Source organism: Bolinopsis microptera, chromosome 1 (genome assembly GCF_026151205.1).
Source record: "Bolinopsis microptera isolate Bmic1 chromosome 1, MBARI_Bmic_1.0, whole genome shotgun sequence".
Lineage (NCBI taxonomy): Eukaryota > Metazoa > Ctenophora > Tentaculata > Lobata > Bolinopsidae > Bolinopsis > Bolinopsis microptera.
In genome coordinates this window covers 15,671,102-15,692,883 of record NC_087072.1, presented here as the reverse complement: position 1 = coordinate 15,692,883, position 21,782 = coordinate 15,671,102, and the positions used below count along the sequence as shown (strand labels likewise).

Below are 21,782 nucleotides of genomic sequence, written 5' to 3'. Positions count from 1 at the left end.
AAGGCTGTAAAAATTGCTGTTGTAAAACGTCAAAAATGTTCTAAGTTCTTATGGGTGACATCGGACTCTTTAACGAGTTCAAATGTTGTCATGTTAAAATGCTGGCAAGCAATACTGCAGGAGTTTGACCACAAGTTTTAACTTTGGAAAGTTTTGCCCGACATGGAAAATTCAACTTGGGGTAAAATTTAAGGTGGTAACTGGTAAGCGGTAACAGGTAAATTGCCAATTATATTCTGGGTACAGCACGGTTGTAAAATGAAACAAAAATATTTGGTGTGAAGTCTAACTACATTATGTTTCAGCTGGTGATGCCCCAGCGGTTTTTAACTCAAACTCTGGCGGCCGATTCAATAACAACAGCAAGACAGAACAGAAACTTATAGAACACATCAAGAATAGAGATATGAGGGGCATTGAGAAGTCTATCGCTTATGGAGCCAGGTATTTATAAATTATATTGTTCATAATTTTATATTTTGTCTTGCACTGGGATCTTATAATGTACTGATTATTTTAGTTCCTTTATAGCACTTGAAGAAATTGTCCACCTCAGACCTCTGTCAATGATAGTTATAGGCGATGATATCAAACAATTTTGGATCCAAACGCTGCCAGAGAGATTTTTCTTTACTATGCATACCCTCAGTGTGAAGACGGCAGACTACAAATCAGACCCCCCAATAATGATAGCAATTGACTGTGGGTACAAGGACATCACCAAGTTGCTGCTGGAACACAAACAACTGAAAATCAACGAGAAGGCCCGGAGTGGCCACACACCCCTCAGTGAGTGTTTCCACTTCTCAAAACTACCACCGCTCTCATTATCCGGATACCGGCCCTTGAACAACTCTATATCACGTGATCCCAAGAGTCAAATGAGAACATTAAATTTATATTTACTCAGATAACTCAAAATAGTTACTATCTAGTGATTGCTATTACAGTCACCATGATAATAAGTGTAATGTTTCCAGGTTATGCCGCCATGACTGGCAAGACGGATATAGTGAAAGTTCTCATAAAAGAGAAGGCCGAAATAAACGGTTTGGATGGTCATGGAGAGACACCGTTAATCAAGGTAAGTTTCTTGGTTATCAGCATGTTTACTCCTTCTTTCTTGAGCATAATATTTACATACAAAAAGCAGTCAGAGTCAGAAAGAGTATATTTTAAATTGGAATTCTTGATATTTGATACAACGTTGTTTTCACGTTGTTTTCACGGCCTCTAGCGGTTGAACCCTTCAGTCTAGAGTATGTACTAACTGTCATCGATGAATGACTCTCTTGAACCGTTCTATACTAATAAACGGAAATCATTCGTCAAAGAGGGCCTCGAAACATTTCCAGTTAAAAGTATGTTAGGTTATAGGATTAGATGATAGTAACATGGGAACAGGTGGTTCATGGTTGAGAACTTCATACCTTTAAGTTTAGAGATTGAGAGTTTATTTTTAAATGTAACACCATAGAGTGTTGTAAGTTTTACCTCATGAACATGTGACTGTGCAAGTGAGTGTGAGTGTACCAGGATTAGAATACGTTATTGATATGATTCCGAGTTATCTATCAGAAATTAAGTTTTAAAAATTCATCGGAATATTTTCCTAATTCGAAATTAGGAATAGACGTGTAAAGTGACTTTACACTGTAAACTCAATGTGAACGTAATTGAATGTAATATTAAGTTTAAGAGCAAGTTATAACCAATTTTTTCCTCTAGTATCATTCAGAATATTTTGTTAACCTTTAACTAAGAATATATTTTTGAAATAATGTGAAACTTATCGGTAGGTATTGACAGCAAGTTAGAGCAGAGCCGTTAAATCTGGAATTGCACTCGTAGGCCAAGGCCAAGGCTTCTGAGTAGTAAGGATTTATACAGTAGTGCATGCTCTACTTTACGACACGTTAGTCGTTAATACTGAACGTACAATTACAAATCGGTATAATTACCATTAAGCTTTTCAGGATTTTAATTGTTCGTAATTATAATAATTTAATTATAATAAATCGTAAGCTTTAAAATGAAAATAAATATATAAAGATAGTTATTATCTTACAATTTAAAAAGTTCTTAATAAGAACTTGCAGAAGCCCGTTGGTGGCTCCAAGTCCCACTCTGAGTCCCACTTCTTCGAATGTCTTGAATTACTTTATCAATCTCATGAGATGCTTTATTATCAAACAATACGTAATCAATCTTGTATGTTGAGTTTTAACTCACTCTCTATACATATCCGCTCTGTGGTATCTATTGTGCTCGTCTCTGAACACATATCTGCTTTATTGATAACAAGAATATCCCCAAAATTGGTAGTTATTGAAGACATCTTTGTCCCTCGCTGACATTTCTTCTTCTGTCCATTCTTGGCAGTTTCTTTTGGTTGTTTTCGTCCAGGAAAACACACGAATCATCTTTTCGAAACAGTGACGAGAAACGTGCTTTTCTCTTCTATTTCTGCCCGGGAGGCAATACTAGTACAACTTCCTTAATAAGGATAATTAAATTATAAATAATAATAATAATAAAGACTTTGTGATATACAATTGTTGCAGTTGTTGTTAGTTTTCTCTTGTTTTCCTTCTCTTGCTCTGCAAGCCCTGTTTCTTGTTTAATACGGCATATAATTATCGTGTATCGTATTGTAGAATGTAATAAACATTGGTAATAGAGTAAGATTATTGGAAATTCTTTTTGCTAGGTTTATAATATTTAATTGTATAATTTGCAATGGTTTCTCCCGCTTTTCTTCCCTTGCACAACAAGCCCTGTCTCTTATAAATACAACTCTTGTAAATACAACCTTGAAAGATTTGTAGATACACATAGTTTCTACACCTTTATCATCTGGTCCCTAGGGTCAGCTGATCCCGGGCCAGAGGAAAACTACCGAATGCCAAGGTTTGACGCCTAGGCAGTCGAGACCACTTATTAAGACCCATTATAATACAAAGAATACGATATAAATGATGACTGTATTATAATTTTATAATAAGCACTTCTGACAGGTTCGGAGGCCTCAGACCTCTGTCGTTAAGCCTCTGACTTGCCCCCGACTGTCGTCGGCATCAGCGCATTTGAAAATGTCTGATCGATATCAGAGTTCGTTTGATGTTTTAAAAAAATGCTGATTTGTCAGTGGAACTCGCAGTTGAAAATTAGTTGACTCGAAACAGTGTGAGCATGTTTGACTTTGTCGATTGTCTTGCGTGGTTAAACTAGATGCAACGTTCAACGTATGATTAGAAGGTGGCACAGGAGAACATATATATTGTTATTGAAATTTAAGTAATTTTTAAGCAAATAAGTAGTTATGTTGCGAATTATTTTGCATCATGTCAACTTCATTGTGTAACGAAGCTGGCTGTACATTTTGAAAATTTTGTGTTGGCCTAACTTGGTTATTCAAATTGTTATTTCCACTGATGCCAAAAATTGACATCGGCAAAAGCTGCCGATGAAAATAAAGCTAAAGCAGCCTGCCTAAATAATGAGATATAATATTGATCAGATTACCCGTTTAGTGGTAGCTGTACCTAAGAGAAAAATTTCAGAATCAAGATTAATTTTAGATTTAAATATGTACAGGTTCAAGGGTTAGCAAGTTGTGGTAATCAGAAGCCGTAAAACAGCAAAGTGATTACCACACGTGTTTTGTGCCGGCCATCCCTGGGCCTGCAGTTAGATTTCTATCGATGCACTGGCATCAATAGGAAACTAATGGCCAGCAGTTCTGATAATATGATTTTTTATTGTTGAAATATGTGAAATTCTAATAACGCAAATTTCGTTTAACACTAAATAGCTTTAATCGCGAATGCAGTTATGATCAAAAGAAAACTAAGAAAATTAGAAAAAAAGATTTTATATACAGAAATAATAAAAAAATGTTAGCTAAACTGATATTATGTTAACTTACTCTCAGAATTAGTTCTTTGATTTAAATGATTGTTAATGTTTTGAGGAGGGAGGAGAATGATGGACAATTCATGGACAAAAAGAGACTGAGAGTAGAATTTTAGATGAGTTTTATTATTGTTGATATATTAATGTTGATATATTAATAGTTGATATATTTTTAAAATGGTTGACTGTACACATTTACCAATTTCCAGATTGTCAATATTAAAAGAAAGAAAAGTTCGAAAAGGAAGTACAGCCAATTATTTATGTTTACTAGAAACTTAAATTTAAAAAATAATCTTTGACTATGAGCTCTAGAGATATGTTTTCATAAATAGAAAAAATGTGTTAAGACTAAATTTTTATTGCATTGTAAAATACATGTTGTAACGATTCATTTGATAATTTTATTCTTCAAGCACGAAACATCCAAAACATAAATAAAATTATCTTAAAAAAGGGAGGTATGTTAGGTTATAGGATTAGATGATAGTAACATGGGAACAGGTGGTTCATCAATTGTGACCGGTCAATCGTGACCTGTAAACATTGCCGTTCTAAAATATGGGTGCAGAATATTCGAGAATTTTACGATTGGTCCAACAATAGGTGGGGCAGCCGTCCATTGGTTGTAAGTCATGTGACCTAGGCCACATGACCATAGCAGGTGGACTAAGCCTCATTTAACCCCGGTCAGCTCGAGCACTAACTTTAGTGTGACGTTAAAATAGTTAATAAGACCTGCAAGGTAGGTAATATAAATACATATGTTTTGTGTTGTAAAAGTTAGTTTTTAGTTTTTATTTTAAACCACTTCTCCTAAACTGTTGTTTTCCGTTGTTCCCAAAACTACAAGAGAAGGACCCGTTAACAAGTACATGAAAACTATTTAGTGTATAGTCTTAAACTCAAAGAGGCCGCGTAACTATTCACTGTAACACTGTATTTCTACATATATTTCTGAAGAACTCAAGAATGTGTCACATGTTGGCAGAGTTCCATATGCCCCATTATATAATTAAATGGAGTCTTTATGTAATTGTGTATTGCATGAAATTATGATGGAACGCTTCCCTCCCATATACTTTAAGGCTACAATTCATACTCTAACTCCACTTCCAGGCAGTGACGTATGGTTGTCTTAATGCAGCTGAGATGCTGCTTAACAAAGGGGCTGACACGAACATGCAGAGTGCATCAGGTAAATATATGCAAATCTAATCTGTTCTCGTTCCAAATTCTACAGAATCGTTAAGAATGCACATAAAGTTAGAATGCACATAGAGTTAGAGTGTGCACACTAAACCCCTGGAATTAGAAGCAACTTCCTAATGACCATATTCCAACCAGGGTTCAGTCCACTGCACATAGCAGTAGCCAAGAACAACGTTAACATGGTAAAGCTGCTGCTGAAACAGAAGAACCTGAAGCTGGAGGCAGAGAACAAGAACAAGCACACAGCCCTCCAGATGCTGGACCAACATCCCAATGCAGACATCCAACACTTACTCTCCACGGACAGCAGGTGTCTGAAATGATGGAACAAAACACTGAAGACCACCAGCCATATTTACAGATGGGGTAGCCCGGATAGACCTAACAAACTAACGAACTAAAAGCGAATCACTCTAGTGTCGACGTAAACTTGAAGGAATTGAAGTGAACTTGAAGTATTATTGGAGTGAACTTGAAGTGTTACTGAACATAGTGCTATGGAATTGTCTTGTTTTTACTGTTCTTGTCACATTAACCACTGCGGATTCGCAAGATTTGGGCTCATGACTGTAATTGACCAATTAATCAATTAAATTAGATTTTAATCTGAAAGATAAGATGAAGGAATAGGATGATCTAAAGGCGACAAGGAGATGGCCAAACTGCTCACTGCATTTTAGAAAAATGGGTCGTTGAAAAAAAATGCAATATTTTATTACTCGATTTTTTGGTAATTTTCAAGCAGCCGATGCTTTGAAAGACATGTTAAGCTGTTGAATAGAACATTTTAAGATATTTAAAACAGAGCAGATATTTGAATAACATATTTATTGGCGTGTCAAGATGCACTTTTTAAAGTATCTGCAAGGTTAGTTTTGTTCTTGACGTTATCAAGTTTGCCGAAAATTTTACTGTAGAAATTGCCAAATACTAACTATTACCACTTTTTTTGTTATTGATTTCTTTAAAATTTGCCTCGTTTTATATTTAAAATTGCATGAGTTTTGAGAATATCAATTGATATTGAATTTTATTCAGATATAAAGGACATGGTGATCTTGCAATTTGTAATTTGTAGAGTCAAAAATGTATGGCAGCTAATAAACTGTTTTATTTCAAAACCGAACACGATTAATGACAAACAATTTTAAAAGAAATAAGTTAGATTATAAATTAAGGAGCAACCTTCGATCTTCTTGCAAGATTACCAGAATGCTTCAATTCACCAGATCTTTCTCTACAAGTACTGATCCATAGATTCTCCAGTTATATCTTCTATTGTCTTCACTATCTGGTGAGTTATCTCCTCGACTGTCGGATCAGAATCTTCCAGAAGTTCGGCGATGAAGGGCAGCGAGTCTGGCAGAAGGACACCGTAGTCCTGTCCCAGCTTTATGATGAACTCTTTGTAGATTGAAACAACATTTTGTCGTACCTTAAAGTTAAAATCAATTATTTGGAATGTCTTCTGTTCATCTCCCGAATTCTTCAGAATCTTCAGTGCAAATCAAGCTAAATTCAAAGAACAATGCACACGTACAAAACTTATTGTTACAGCCAATTAAAATGTCTAAAACACAAAACACATACCGTTGGCAGCAGAGACTTGGACTGGTTGAGTATTTGAAAGTTGAACTGTTTCCAGAGCCTATCAGAGTTAGCAGCGATGGGGAGGTGAGCTAGTGCGGGTGTGAGGTGGGTGATATCTGGCAGGGTGATCAGATCGAGCAGGACTGGTAACAGAGTGTCAAACCTGCGGTACATTGTTAACATTATCAGTGTGTTAGTGTCAAAGCGGGACGAAATGTAGTGGGCTCAATACAATAACCACAGTATCTGTAATGTTCCGGGAGAAAGGATAGGTATTTTAACGTACTTTTAAAAGTGGGGGCGTATTTTACGTAAAATAGTTTGAGAAAGTAATGACGGATATAAGCCGATTAAAGTGAAAATGCTAATTGCTTATGAACGTACTGGAAGTTACGATCACAATTCCTATTATGCACTGCACGTGCATGTAATAATATTGATATAATATAGAGGGTGAAAACATAAAGTTTTGATATTAACGATAACAGCTCATAATGTACTGACGTTATACTTCTTGTGCTAGCCGTTTTTGCCGTATTTTTCACGTATTTTGAATACGATGGTTGTTGGCGTATTATATGCGCATTTTTAAAGAAATTACATTCATGGCAGACGTGGGCGCCGCCGCCGGTACGCCGCCGCCGCCGATAAATTCGACACGCCGCCGCCGCTGATAAATTTCGATCGGCGCGCCGAATGTCAAATTTTTGCCTAAACAGTTAAAAAAATGAATGACACGCGACGCGAAAGAATTTGAAACTACATTTCGTAACATCAGTTGTGCCGTTATCGTAGCCAAATATTTGCTTGTTGCTGAACAGAGTATAAATAGTTGCTCTTTCAAATCGTCATTCAATTTTGAAATGAACCTTAGCATACAAAGTGTACATTAGCTTATAAGATGTCAGTCAGTGGTACAATGACTATGTTGCCAAAAAATTGGTTCCAGCCGCCGATACGCCGCCGCCGCCGAGTGAAATACGGCCTCACGCCGCCGCTGCAGCATTTTCGGCGGCGCCCACGTCTGATTCATGGACGTTCTCATTACTATGATAAAAAACCCAGGCCATAATATAAAATATCAGGATAACCAATAAATTGGTAATCGACCCCAACACCTAGCTATGAACATCGTTACAACACTATTAACAATTAACATGACCATGCAATTAACATTGCAATGCAATTAGCATATCAATTAAAAGCCGCGCAATGTGCGTGTCTTCATCGTATAATGCACGTATTTCTATTGTTCTATAATAAGTGTAAAGAACAGTGTTAGTGGTGTAAGCAGTAAGTGGTCCAAACAAGTTCACCTGTCAGCAGTTATGAAGCCATGAGCAGTGTCATATCTCAGCATGTTGTAAAGGGTTTTTAGTGTGTACATAGCCAGATCAGATCCAGAGGATAACTTGACTTTCTTGCTTGTAAACTCTGCGGGAAAAAAGGTGATACAATTACGAAAATATAGTAGTAGCTATAGTAAATTGGTAGCTCGCTCGTTAAATTCAACTCTAAATGATGAAGGGGGATAAAGTACGGGAAAATCCAATTTGTTGTGCACTTGATATAAAATTAGAGACACTTGATATAGGTAAATTACGAGACACTTGATATAAATAAAGAGACACTTGATATAAATAAAGAATCGTATGTATACACCGCATGAAATGACTGCAGTAATGAGCTTGTGCGAAATCTGGCAGTTTCGATACCCTGTTAAACTTAGGGACTCCGGAGGTCTGTTGTACTTCTCTCCTATTTTTAGTGTTTGCATTGTATAAGTGTATATATTTTGAGTGTATATATTGAGCCCTTGGGTGTAGCTATGTGGAGTCTTTCAGCTCCTTTTTAGACCAGTATTAATAGAACAACAACTTTTTAATGAAAATCTAGGAAATTCGGCTTTTTAAAATTTAACGTGGACAGTAAATAGGCACGGGCTTTGATGACACGTTTATCCCTAATCGGTGCAATATGTACAGTACATGCAATAGTACACAAGTTTTAGAATTAGGTGTTAGGGTACATGATAATTAAGTAATTATTATCATTACCATTTACCTTCCCTGTACATCTGTCTGGATATTTGATATGTGCTTTACACCCTTACTTAGTGTGAAACTGACAATTGAGTTACAATATTACTGTTTATGCCAGCAGAATCCTTACGTAATGATATCATCGCGATTATCTGGAATCACTTAGAACATAGCCTGACTAATCTCGGTTCTCTGCTGATACGTGTCCAATTGTTTTGTCGTCACTTTCATGTATTCTTGTGGCCGTCCATAAAATACACCCTGAGATGCGGGTCGGTAAAAGTGGCTAGGTGTTGAAATCAGGGCCTGTCAAATGTATACATTTTTAGGAAGGGGGTCCACATTCCACAAATATTCCAATCGTCTTAATGGTCTCTGTACTCAAGATTAGCTGCAATTCAATTTATTTCCCAGATATAATTCCATGATTGGATTAGAAATCGTTTATTTTACGTGATCTCACGTATGTTACTACGTGCCTTTGAAATATAATCCGAGATTAATATCTCACTTTGATCAATATTCACTTATATATCTTCAAAGTTCAGAAGGGGGTTCATATCCTTTATGTTGTTTGCATCGAGCAAGTTCGTCGAAGTTCATGAATCAGTACAGAGGTCATAGCTTATATCAATCATGGAGAACAAAGTCACCAAAATTAAAGCGGAGTATCGGATCAGAAAAATAGAAGTTCAAGGTTTGCACTCTGTGTGTTACGTTAAATGCTTGCTTGTCAATTCATTAAATTCATTGTTTGTTAGATTTCCATTTTTCCAAATTGCCGAGAAAATGATTTACGCGTACGGGATGATCATAACGCATAAATATGTGCAGGTGTAAAAGTAATTGACAGTATCATAATTACATACGATGATGACAGCGTGTGGTCCTATGGTCTAGGAGGGGGGAAATCTCGCGGAAAGACAATCGTTTTCTCCGAAAATGAATATTTGGTATGCAAATTTTATTTTACTGTTTTATTTCTATGGGCTCTCATAATTAATATTCCGGTTAAAGAATACAGAATATAATTTCTGATTGACCTATTGAAATTTTCCGCTAGCAACACATAGTATTCGACAGTATTGAGCAACTTAATTTGATGTGTTGCGGACACTTTCTAAAACAGAACTACATCCAAATCAGGCACGAGTAACACACGAAACACTGGAGAACAGGAGATGGGCAGGAGCAGCACTAGAACTGGAGACCAGCCGAGGCAGGACCTTCTCCTTCGAGCCTGTGTGCTCGAGAACACCCAAACACAAACGGACCACAATAACAGCTGATGATGGGATGGAGATACTTTCGTTGAAGATAAAGTCTGGCAAGTTAATCGGGTTTGAGCAGCAGCCTTGTGGTGAGGAGAGTACGGCTGATAAAGATTGGTTTAATGTGATCTATCTGGGTACTAAGGAGGAGGATGTGGAAATTAAAGAGTTCTCGGACCGACAAGAAGCAGCAAACTGGTGGAAGGAGATCATTGCCAGGTGTAGTATGAAGGCAGGGCGCGGGGCGCTGTATCTTGATACCAAACAGAACGTTATCCTTAACAAGACCGGATCTGCTAATATGACAGCCCACCTGATCTCAGTAGCCGAGGAAAGGGGGATATACCTCAACATGAAGGAGCACACTACCAAACTATCAATACCAGCTGTCCTCTCAGCAGTCTCTAAAGCTCTCCTAACCAAACGAGACACGATTAGAATGATTGTTGTAACCGTGATGGTCATATGCAGCAAAGTTCTGGAATTAGAGATTTTAAACTTAACTGGGAATATCATCTCAACTTTGTCCGACAACACTACAGTTATCAACCAGAATATCTATGCTAACACTCTCTGTCGAACCTTTTTGGAGTGTAATCAGGACAGCAGGTTCGATTATATCAAGTCAATGTTGGTTAGTTTTGTGTTGATGGTACTGTTAGAGCGGTTAGTGTACCTTGGAAATGTTTATATTCACATTCGCGGACTGTACGGAATTATGGGAGCTTTGAGGACGAAATCTCTGGAGAAAGCGCTGTTCTTGCACCAAGGATATCATGACTCTCACACTCTAGCTGATCTGAATAATAATAGCAACATTCATTCTGTCTCCCGTTTGATAAGTTGGAATTTCCCCTACGCTTTGGCCCATCTTCTGGGAATATTTGCGAGTGGAGTCTACATGGTGAAAAAGAACCTTCAAATCGGAGGAGCTGTAGTTTTATTCACAATACTTTTTAACATTCTCTATCTTATGCCAGGAAAGAGGGAGGCGATGAGGTTACAGCGTTGTCGGACTAAACTAGCTTCTTCTGCAGAGGATCTTATTAACGAGGCTCTGGACATGGTATCGACTGTAAAGCAATTCTCCCAAGAGAAACTTCACATCAAGGAACAGAAAGTGGCAGAAAGTAGCTGGATTTCATGTGAACTGAAGCTTGTGCTCAATAGAATCCAGAATGAATTTGTTGAACATGCTTTTAAATATCTTTTGTTAGCTTTAATGATTGCTTACGAAGCAACAGCCGTGGAATCTGTTTTTAGGCCCGGAGAGTTCATGATATTTTACATCTTGTTTGATAGGTTTCAACATCAGTTTACGTGTCTAAACTCTCAAATAGAGCTTTTTGAAGAAGACTTATCAAAGGTAGAAAATTATGTGGAGTTCATGTCAACACCTTCTGAGGTGGTTTCCGGCAAAGATACAGTAGGTTCACTGGAGGAGGATATACAGTTTGAAAATGTTAACTTTGGGTACCCCACCCGGATCGGTGAGAAAGTTTTTTCAGGGTTAAACCTGAAAATCCAGCGCAAGAAGATGACAGCAATCGTGGGTGATTCTGGCAGTGGTAAGACAACGATTGCCAAGCTATTAATGAGACTATACGACCCACAACAAGGCAAGGTAACTATTGGTGGCAAGGATATCAGGAACTTTAATTTGGCAGAGCTGCATGGGAAGATGGCGATTGTGAGTCAGAACCCCAACCTTATGAGCACCACCCTAATGGATAACATCTCCTACGGTGCAGTATTTCCAGATCAAGTCACCAATAGCAGAATTAAAAACGCGGCTGAGTTAGCAAATTGTGATTTTATTAACAAGTTTCGTAGTGGAATGGAGACGTTTGCAGGAGCACGTGGTTTACAGCTTTCAGGAGGACAAAAACAGAGGATAGCCATAGCCAGAGCAGCGATGAGAGATCCAGAGATCTTGATATTGGACGAGGCAACCTCAGCCCTGGATGCACAGAACGAGAGAGATGTCCAGGAAGCACTGGATAAGTTAATGGCAGGGAAAACAACCATAGTGATAGCCCACAGACTGAGCACAATACGGCACGCAGATGAGATTATCTGTTTAAAGGATGGGGAGGTAAAGGAGAGAGGTACACATGATGAGCTGATGGGGTTGAGGAACTACTATGCTAACTTAGTGTCCAAGCAGCTGGTGGAGGATACTTGTAAGATTATGAAGCAAAATACCAGGTCAGAGGTGGACATGATACGGTTAATGAGAAGGGCATCAGAGACATTTATAAGACAGTCTAGTCAGCTGAAAAACGGTCGGCCTATCGATGAGGTGAGAGTTGACAGAGGGCAGTCGTTGCAAAATAATGAAATTGCCGATCCCTTGATAGGAAATTTTGAGTTGGATGAGAATAACTTTGGCCCAAGTGGAGAATAATATTAAGATAATCAAGTTTAGTTAATATTAATATAATTTATAGTGATGTTATAATTTGTAGTAGCTGTTGATTTATTGCTGTTGAGTGTTGAGCTACAGGTGATAATTGTTATTGATGGGATTATTTTCATGTTAGACTTCATAAATTATTATTTTAGTTTTAGTAGCAATAAGCAAAGATTTCGTAATTGTATTATTAACGAAAAATGCAGAGAATGTTCAAATGCTTAATCTTACCTTCGGTTTGAACAGGAGGTTTGCATTGTTGAAGCTTTTCCACAAGATTGAGGTAGATCGAACCACTAAACAATAAAAACAGTCCCTGTCAATAATACGTTATTAAAGTACATGCAGTATTACTATGTTATTACTATACAGTAGGTCAAAAAGGTATGAATCCTCATTCCTCGTCCTATCATGTATTATAATAACACAAGGATTCCATACATTCAAAGTATTACGAAAAAATGCCTGTCATATTAAGAAGTCGAAAGATAGTTAAGACAAATTCCCGGGATAACAGCAATTTAATAGTGTACGGTGTAATGGAGGAGAGTTGACCGACCTGAAGTTTATCTGAGAGATGAGCAGAAAGGTTGTAGAAAGTAATGCTCCTCTCCAGAGACCCGTTAGACCACTCGAGTAATCTCACTAGCAGAGGAAGGAACTCCTTCTCAGTTAGCTTGTACACCAGCCCAACAAAACATGATATTACCTCGTCCTCCGTTTCTTGAGTGAAGCTGAAAGGGGGGCGTCATTAAAGATATACATCTTTTTAAAAAACGATTATGAATATTTTTTTCGGTAAAATGTTTGATCATGTTTAAGAAGGGGGTGTGTTTTAACAACTACTCTCACTCCCCCTAACTGACCTGGTGGTTGTATCTCTGTAGGATAGTAACTACTCTCACTCCCCCTAACTGACCTGGTGGTTGTATCCCTGTAGGATAGTAACTACTCTCACTCCCCCTAACTAACCTGGTGGTTGTATCCCTGTAGGATAGCAACTACTCTCACTCCCCCTAACTAACCTGGTGGTTGTATCTCTGTAGGATAGTAACTACTCTCACTCCCCCTTACTGACCTGGTGGTTGTATCTCTGTAGGATAGTAACTACTCTCACTCCCCCTAACTAACCTGGTGGTTGTATCTCTGTAGGATAGTAACTACTCTCACTCCCCCTTACTGACCTGGTGGTAGTATCTCTGTAGGATAGTAACTACTCTCACTCCCCCTAACTAACCTGGTGGTTGTATCTCTGTAGGATAGCAACTACTCTCACTCCCCCTAACTAACCTGGTGGTTGTATCTCTGTAGGATAGTAACTACTCTCACTCCCCCTTACTGACCTGGTGGTTGTATCCCTGTAGGATAGCAACTACTCTCACTCCCCCTAACTGACCTGGTGGTTGTATCTCTGTAGGATAGCAACTACTCTCACTCCCCCTAACTAACCTGGTGGTTGTATCCCTGTAGGATAGTAGCTACTCTCACTCACCCTAACTAACCTGGTGGTTGTATCCCTGTAGGATAGCAACTACTCTCACTCCCCCTAACTAACCTGGTGGTTGTATCTCTGTAGGATAGTAACTACTCTCACTCCCCCTTACTGACCTGGTGGTTGTATCCCTGTAGGATAGTAACTACTCTCACTCCCCCTAACTAACCTGGTGGTTGTATCTCTGTAGGATAGTAACTACTCTCACTCCCCCTTACTGACCTGGTGGTTGTATCTCTGTAGGATAGCAACTACTCTCACTCCCCCTAACTGACCTGGTGGTTGTATCTCTGTAGGATAGCAACTACTCTCACTCCCCCTAACTAACCTGGTGGTTGTATCCCTGTAGGATAGTAGCTACTCTCACTCACCCTAACTAACCTGGTGGTTGTATCCCTGTAGGATAGCAACTACTCTCACTCCCCCTAACTAACCTGGTGGTTGTATCTCTGTAGGATAGTAACTACTCTCACTCCCCCTTACTGACCTGGTGGTTGTATCTCTGTAGGATAGTAACTACTCTCACTCCCCCTAACTAACCTGGTGGTTGTATCTCTGTAGGATAGCAACTACTCTCACTCCCCCTAACTAACCTGGTGGTTGTATCTCTGTAGGATAGTAACTACTCTCACTCCCCCTTACTGACCTGGTGGTTGTATCCCTGTAGGATAGTAACTACTCTCACTCCCCCTAACTAACCTGGTGGTTGTATCTCTGTAGGATAGTAACTACTCTCACTCCCCCTTACTGACCTGGTGGTTGTATCTCTGTAGGATAGCAACTACTCTCACTCCCCCTAACTGACCTGGTGGTTGTATCTCTGTAGGATAGCAACTACTCTCACTCCCCCTAACTAACCTGGTGGTTGTATCCCTGTAGGATAGTAGCTACTCTCACTCACCCTAACTAACCTGGTGGTTGTATCCCTGTAGGATAGCAACTACTCTCACTCCCCCTAACTAACCTGGTGGTTGTATCTCTGTAGGATAGTAACTACTCTCACTCCCCCTTACTGACCTGGTGGTTGTATCTCTGTAGGATAGTAACTACTCTCACTCCCCCTAACTAACCTGGTGGTTGTATCTCTGTAGGATAGCAACTACTCTCACTCCCCCTAACTAACCTGGTGGTTGTATCTCTGTAGGATAGTAACTACTCTCACTCCCCCTTACTGACCTGGTGGTTGTATCCCTGTAGGATAGCAACTACTCTTACTCCCCCTAACTGACCTGGTGGTTGTATCTCTGTAGGATAGCAACTACTCTCACTCCCCCTAACTAACCTGGTGGTTGTATCCCTGTAGGATAGTAGCTACTCTCACTCACCCTAACTAACCTGGTGGTTGTATCCCTGTAGGATAGCAACTACTCTCACTCCCCCTAACTAACCTGGTGGTTGTATCTCTGTAGGATAGTAACTACTCTCACTCCCCCTTACTGACCTGGTGGTTGTATCCCTGTAGGATAGTAACTACTCTCAATCCCCCTAACTAACCTGGTGGTTGTATCCCTGTAGGATAGTAACTACTCTCACTCACCCTAACTGACCTGGTGGTTGTATCTCTGTAGGATAGTAACTACTCTCACTCACCCTAACTGACCTGGTGGTTGTATCCCTGTAGGATAGCAACTACTCTCACTCCCCCTAACTAACCTGGTGGTTGTATCTCTGTAGGATAGTAACTACTCTCACTCCCCCTAACTAACCTGGTGGTTGTATCCCTGTAGGATAGCAACTACTCTCACTCCCCCTAACTAACCTGGTGGTTGTATCCCTGTAGGATAGCAACTACTCTCACTCCCCCTAACTAACCTGGTGGTTGTATCTCTGTAGGATAGTAACTACTCTCACTCCCCCTTACTGACCTGGTGGTTGTATCCCTGTAGGATAGCAACTACTCTCACTCCCCCTAACTAACCTGGTGGTTGTATCCCTGTAGGATAGTAACTACTCTCACTCACCCTAACTGACCTGGTGGTTGTATCTCTGTAGGATAGCAACTACTCTCACTCCCCCTAACTAACCTGGTGGTTGTATCTCTGTAGGATAGTAACTACTCTCACTCCCCCTTACTGACCTGGTGGTTGTATCTCTGTAGGACAGTAACTACTCTCACTCCCCCTAACTAACCTGGTGGTTGTATCTCTGTAGGATAGTAACTACTCTCACTCCCCCTAACTGACCTGGTGGTTGTATCCCTGTAGGATAGTAACTACTCTCACTCCCCCTAACTGACCTGGTGGTTGTATCCCTGTAGGATAGTAACTTCACGAAGATGGTGTTGATATCAGTAACTTGGTTCTTGATGTCATGAGTCACGTTCTGCTCAATACACTTCCTCAGCGTGTCCGTTACTGCGCGCAGGTCTGAAGTTGATGTTACAGACAATTAAAATTAAATATGTTTTAGTGCGCCCCTTTGATCATACGTAGTAATTGATAATTTCTTTTGGCGTTTCAATTTCGATAAGCATTGAGTAGCCTAATCTGGTAACCTATACAATTAGTTTTGACATCCACTATGCTTATAGGCTATGTTTATAAGCTTCATACTTATGTTTAATCCAATTCCACAGTTATATTACGTGGATGTAGGAGATAAATGGGCAATCAAATTATTAAAGCCCGCCTTTTTTGCCATGACAAGGCCCAAATGGGTGGAGAGCCAACAAATATCATTATTGATGATAATTAATTAATAATTAACCATTTAAACAGTCTATGCTAATTCGCTGGCCTAGTATAGCTATAAACTAATAGTAATGAATATAACAAGGTTTTGTATCCTTCTCGAATGATAATATTTTTCTCTTTTGATAATAATATAATGATAAATATTTCATATATTGTTGGGATTGTTTTATCATTTCAACATAATATATTCACCATGAGCAGATGAGTCGAGTAGTGTGTCGATTGCGTTTATCACAGCAGGAAGAAGGACCCTTAACTTAATTCCACCCCCAATTTCAGCACTCAGTTTTGATAAATTATCACTGTAAACCTGAAATAATAAACAGTGACTTTAAAAATTCAGGCAAAAATCAAATCCCAAAATTCGCGAACATCATTGTTTCAAACATATAAACAACCAAAGCTGGAACACTGTCCGAGTAATATTTACGATAAACTCACCTTGGACATAGCGACAAGAATGTCGGATATGTAAGCAGAGGTGAACTGAGGAACAGTTGAAATGACGGCCGACAAAACCGCACTGTTATCCTGTAGATTCCCAATAGAGATCTTCACAAGATCCGGCAAATGCGCGACACACCGGACACTCAGCACTTCCAAACACGTGCAAATACATTTCCGGAGCTCATCACTTGGGTTGTTGCCAAGATGAGTCGCAGCTGCGCCGAGCACTTTAACAAACTCTTCAGGGTACTTGGAACCTGTAAGGATACTTCAGTTGGTTTCAGTTGATAAATTCTTTTGGATGACATTTTTGGGTCTCTACGTGACATATTAGTCTATTAAAATGTGAATTTTCAAGCCGCACGTGAGTAAGTCGACCTTCAAAAGTTAACCGACCATATGCATATACCGACTATCTACCATGTGCATCTGTAAACGTTACCAGGAGCACGGTAATCATCCCAACCAAATTTCCGACTCGCTAGAATCTAAATCAGTTCGCATTTAACATAATTTGAATTGGGTTTTGTTTTTTCTACACGAATCAATAGACAATAAGCGGATAATCGCGGTTTCATTTGAAATAAAATGTGTTTGATCGTGCAATTTTACCCGATTTCTTAACGATCTCAACAGCCATGTGTCATGTTCTACCCACGACCTTAATAAAGATCGATGACTTCATATTGATGGACGCTCTTGTAGAATTACAGCCTAATCACGAATCAGATTGAGCAGCTGGCAGCACTCCATGAATTCCAATAAGATAAAATCATTAACAGTAATTTTTGCTTAAATTATCAAATAGAGATTATAGAGATCATAGAGATTAGGACCGGGTAAGCATGCACGTTCGAACCGTTAGAGTATGCGATTATTAAATTGTGCCGTGAAGCGTCGGCTGGCACCGTACGCTGACATGTGACAACTGCAGCTGGCCGTTTTACTTGGTTAATGTCTTAGAATCCGGGTCCTGTCTCGACTAGGATCTGCATTTTACAAAATAGGTAAAAGTTTATATAAGTCGTTTATTTGGATCTTCTTTTCGCAGGTGGTCAGTATTTATCAGTAATTACCTACTCTGCAGAGGGGACGGTTTTTAATGCGTTCGACCTCGTCACACAATCAGGTGCTTTTCTTACATTGTTGTGACCACCAGGGACCGGTGAACGTCGACTAAGCACCCAAAGTTTCCCGGTCCCACACATTTGTTATTCTGAGGGTAGGAGCCACGGGAAATCATGACTACTTGACTAGACTAGTAAATAAGTTTCACTCGCATCCATTGCTCTTAATTGTAAACTACCATCTGAGTACTACTCAAAGTAGCATCGCGTCTGATTGTCTGAATTACTTTGAATTGGATGTCTTCCGAACCTGTGATATCAGAGATATGGATCCACTTTGTGAAACACTGCCGTATAATCTGTGTTGGCCTGGTTGTGCTAATTGTTACATTTATGGCGTTTAAGTTAGTTAGCCTGAGAGGGAATTTGGCTGTTCTTATAGGTTAGTTACTACGTTGTGTTAAATCATTTAAAGCTACATATTATCACCTAGCTACAAATTAGAGACATATTTTATTTCTCCTCCGTTCCGGTTCAATCTGGTTGGAAATTATCGATCCGGCGAAATCTTAGTCCCGAAACTTAATCCCGTCAGGTCTAAGGGTCACCCCCACCCCCCACTTGCGGGGAATATTTTAAGACAGTATTTAAGTCTCTGCTTTTTCAAGGACGATTCATCTATATTCGGTTTTGAGCGGCATTTTGTCGGGCTGATATCAGTTAAAAGTTAATCACTCAATCAGTTTAAAGTTAAACTGGAGGAGCCCGCGATGATACATGATCGAATATGTTAACTTACCTATTTTCTTGACGAGCAGGTCTAGAACTTTCCATGTTAAGCTGTGAGATTGAGCTAGTTTAAGGAGAGTGTCCAGTAAGGACACTGTGTTCTCCTCCAGCTCCACCGTCCAACCACTCTCGCCTGAAGTTATTCTTGGTTAGGATCCGTTTGTACAATAATTATTCACTTTGTTTCCCATATATTTAGTTAACCTGTTTCAATTAACATTTATCCATATTTTGTCCAAGTCCTAAATATTTCACTAAGTCTGAGCCTCACACTTATAGTGTTTTTTCTGTCTCGCGGTTTTCTAACATGGCAGCACAATGTTCGGCAGCACAAACCTTTGACCCTGTTTAGAAGCATGTTGAGGGACTTGTCGTGTAGGAGGGAGGTGTCGGTGGAGAGGAGAGCTCTCACAACGGAGATGAAGAGAGACGAAGGTAGTCCAGCTGTGACACTTGTTGTCACTCCTGCAAGATCACAAAACTTTAATTAATCTGGTTATAAAACATAACTTTCTATGATAACACAAAATTAAATTATCCATTCCCAGCACCCAGGGCATGAGAGACCACTTCTTAAATACTGGAAACAATTAGAGTAAAATAACGGCAACTTTTTGAAATCGGGTCCTTTAAATGAGTTTAGGGAATATAGTTTTCATCAAGTCATCATTTTTCTATTTCCAGGTTCATTTAGGATGCATTCTGAAAGTACTATGAACCCCATGATCTAATATCTTTTAATCAATTTAACCAACATTGTTTTTTCGGCTGACTGCCTCAAGGAAAATTCAAGATTTACAACAGTTCATCTCATTAGTTCGCCTTGAGTTGCTCAGTTGGTGCAAATTACAGGATAGAAATGATGAGTACACCGGGCCGGGGTAGCACATATTTGTCAGATTATTGCGAATGATTTGGGCGACATAATACCTAACGCACAGCATGACGCTATCTGACAAGAAATTACAGTCTTCCAAAATTGGTTCGTACATGTTAAATCCTGCTAGGACGTCATTTAGGGTTTAATCGATCGGCTGTTGTCGCAATAACTGGGCGGAAGATTAAGTCCTCATGATCTGGCGATAACATCATTGCTTCGAAATTATGTGCAATTCTGGCTGTAGGGGCAGCGACGGTATCATTAAGTTTGTTTATATAAAAGTATAAACAGTAACCAGTTGCAGTATATCTGTTCTGAGTTCTCAGTCTACATAATTTCATTTTAATTTCATATGACCGGAACCTTGTGCTCCCTATTTTCGTATTTTAGTTCGGTACCGTTTAATTTTGTCCATATTTAGATATTGTCAGTGGAGTAAGTCTGAGCTAATGTATCATGGCACAGTGGGTGCTCCATGGAATGGGGGTATTTTGTCTATTTATTAAACTAATCACAGATCATTGCTTTCGACAAATAGTAAATCAAAACTCAGCTCACTAGTAATAGGGAGTAGTTACGTTTTACTGTTCACATTTGGGGTTCGCTAACCTTTGATTATGTTTTTGGTTAATGCTTCAGTGCCGTTTTCTGCTGATAGTGCATTATTTTTTTTCAGTAGTCTTATGCCTAGATCTTCTCCATAAAGTCTAAACCATTTCAGCCATTGGTCAAATCATTACATAATATACCCATAATATAATATGAGTTTTACGAGCATTGCTGTAGAGCTTCGCGAGTGATGTATCGGATTATACGCCATTGGTGTCAAGAAACAACGAAACTTTTCTTACCAGTTAACCGTTTGTTGAGCATATCAACAAACTTGTCCCCATGAGAATCTTGGTAATGTATCATGATGGAAAGAGACAGTTCTATCAGTTCCGCTAGCTTCTGTTCGTCACCCTTATCTTTCTCGAAATCAGATAACAATCCTGAAGAGATTATGTAGATTATAGTTTTCTCTACAATATTTTGATATCTGCCATCAAGGTACTCACAAAATTTTCTTTTGGAGCAATCATCAGAGAAAATAAAAATTGTCTTTCTTAAAAAATGCAAAAAGTTTTAGTTATCAGTCGGTTAAATTAGAGATGGGAAGAGTTTTCAACTAAAAGATTTGATTGGCACGGATTACAGAATCCATTCGAATTTTCTGATTTTGTAATATCTAATATCTTTATTTTTTGGAATTCCCGAATTTAAGATGGCTGCATGTAATATAATGTCAGTTTGCGGGGAAATAAACTTAAAACTATGCCTCATTCTATCCACGACGATGAGAAACATTATTATTTATTTTTATTACAGCTTTGTAAGACTGCGATGACGTAAGAAACAGATAAAGGCAAATGAAAAAGATCTAATTTAGCTAAAAGAATTTAAAATCGACCTGATTAATACATTTAAGTGATTTATGACAAATTATGTAGTTTCAAGCTTAAAAGTAAAAGTGGCGTATAAAATCCAGATTGTATACGCATTAAATCAGAATCAAAATCAACTGTTCGCATGTTTTAAAATACATTCAGTCCATAAAATACGTTGGTCAAACGCTCTATAATCTATATTACAGTCGCTAGGTACGTCTTCCTAATCAGAGTCAGACTCAACCTTTGCCACAGCATCGTATTGCTGACCATCTTTGCTCCTTTTCACTGCTCCACGGCGAAGCTTTTTTGGAAGGCCGAGGGCAGCAGCCCAATAACCAAGATACTGGGTTCTCAGAGATTTTTTTCTACAAATCAAAATGATTGGAAATAGAGCTGCGTTTAACAGGGGTAGAGTGTGTTTCATCAAGAATTCAATACTCAATGTGTTTTTCCTTTGAAGGGTGTACTCTGTCAGGAAGAATATGCCGTAAGCACTGTTGCATATGAAGTACACAGCGGATACTAAGAACACCGTCAGATT

The 21,782-nt window shown here is 38.9% G+C and overlaps 3 protein-coding genes across 10 annotated transcripts in view; 2 read left to right on the top strand and 1 right to left on the bottom strand.

Annotated features, from left to right (window-relative positions):
- LOC134825962 (ankyrin repeat and protein kinase domain-containing protein 1-like) overlaps window positions 1-5,938 on the top strand; it is a 31,898-nt gene extending 25,960 nt beyond the window's left edge. For 6 of the 7 annotated variants that reach the window (XM_063838173.1, XM_063838179.1, XM_063838178.1 and 3 more), the window contains 5 exons: window positions 306-444; window positions 650-789; window positions 981-1,084; window positions 5,035-5,113; window positions 5,263-5,547. In XM_063838173.1, coding sequence (XP_063694243.1) covers window positions 306-444; window positions 650-789; window positions 981-1,084; window positions 5,035-5,113; window positions 5,263-5,450 — 650 coding nt within the window. In that variant the 3' untranslated portion in view covers window positions 5,451-5,547. Of the gene's footprint in view, window positions 1-305; window positions 445-649; window positions 790-980; window positions 1,085-5,034; window positions 5,114-5,262 lie in introns of all 7 variants that reach the window. The other variant, XM_063838177.1, reaches the window with a different exon arrangement.
- A 288-nt stretch (window positions 5,939-6,226) lies between these two features.
- The window catches only part of LOC134825960 (HEAT repeat-containing protein 1-like), a 60,185-nt gene continuing 44,629 nt past the window's right edge, over window positions 6,227-21,782 (bottom strand). Inside the window, exons 14-24 of one of the 2 annotated variants that reach the window (XM_063838171.1) lie at window positions 20,663-20,803; window positions 19,268-19,396; window positions 18,942-19,064; window positions 17,070-17,332; window positions 16,821-16,938; window positions 16,172-16,301; window positions 13,003-13,177; window positions 12,675-12,759; window positions 8,034-8,151; window positions 6,718-6,880; window positions 6,227-6,562 (exon numbers count right to left, since the gene is read on the bottom strand). In XM_063838171.1, coding sequence (XP_063694241.1) covers window positions 6,365-6,562; window positions 6,718-6,880; window positions 8,034-8,151; window positions 12,675-12,759; window positions 13,003-13,177; window positions 16,172-16,301; window positions 16,821-16,938; window positions 17,070-17,332; window positions 18,942-19,064; window positions 19,268-19,396; window positions 20,663-20,803 — 1,643 coding nt within the window. In that variant the 3' untranslated portion in view covers window positions 6,227-6,364. The remainder of the gene's footprint in view (window positions 6,563-6,717; window positions 6,881-8,033; window positions 8,152-12,674; window positions 12,760-13,002; window positions 13,178-16,171; window positions 16,302-16,820; window positions 16,939-17,069; window positions 17,333-18,941; window positions 19,065-19,267; window positions 19,397-20,662; window positions 20,804-21,782) is intronic. The other variant, XM_063838170.1, reaches the window with a different exon arrangement.
- On the top strand, window positions 9,269-12,683 carry LOC134825961 (ATP-dependent lipid A-core flippase-like). The gene is made up of 3 exons (XM_063838172.1): window positions 9,269-9,456; window positions 9,594-9,712; window positions 9,906-12,683. The coding sequence occupies exons 1-3, from the start codon at window positions 9,396-9,398 to the stop codon at window positions 12,435-12,437; spliced, it is 2,712 nt and encodes a 903-aa protein (XP_063694242.1). The 5' UTR covers window positions 9,269-9,395; the 3' UTR covers window positions 12,438-12,683.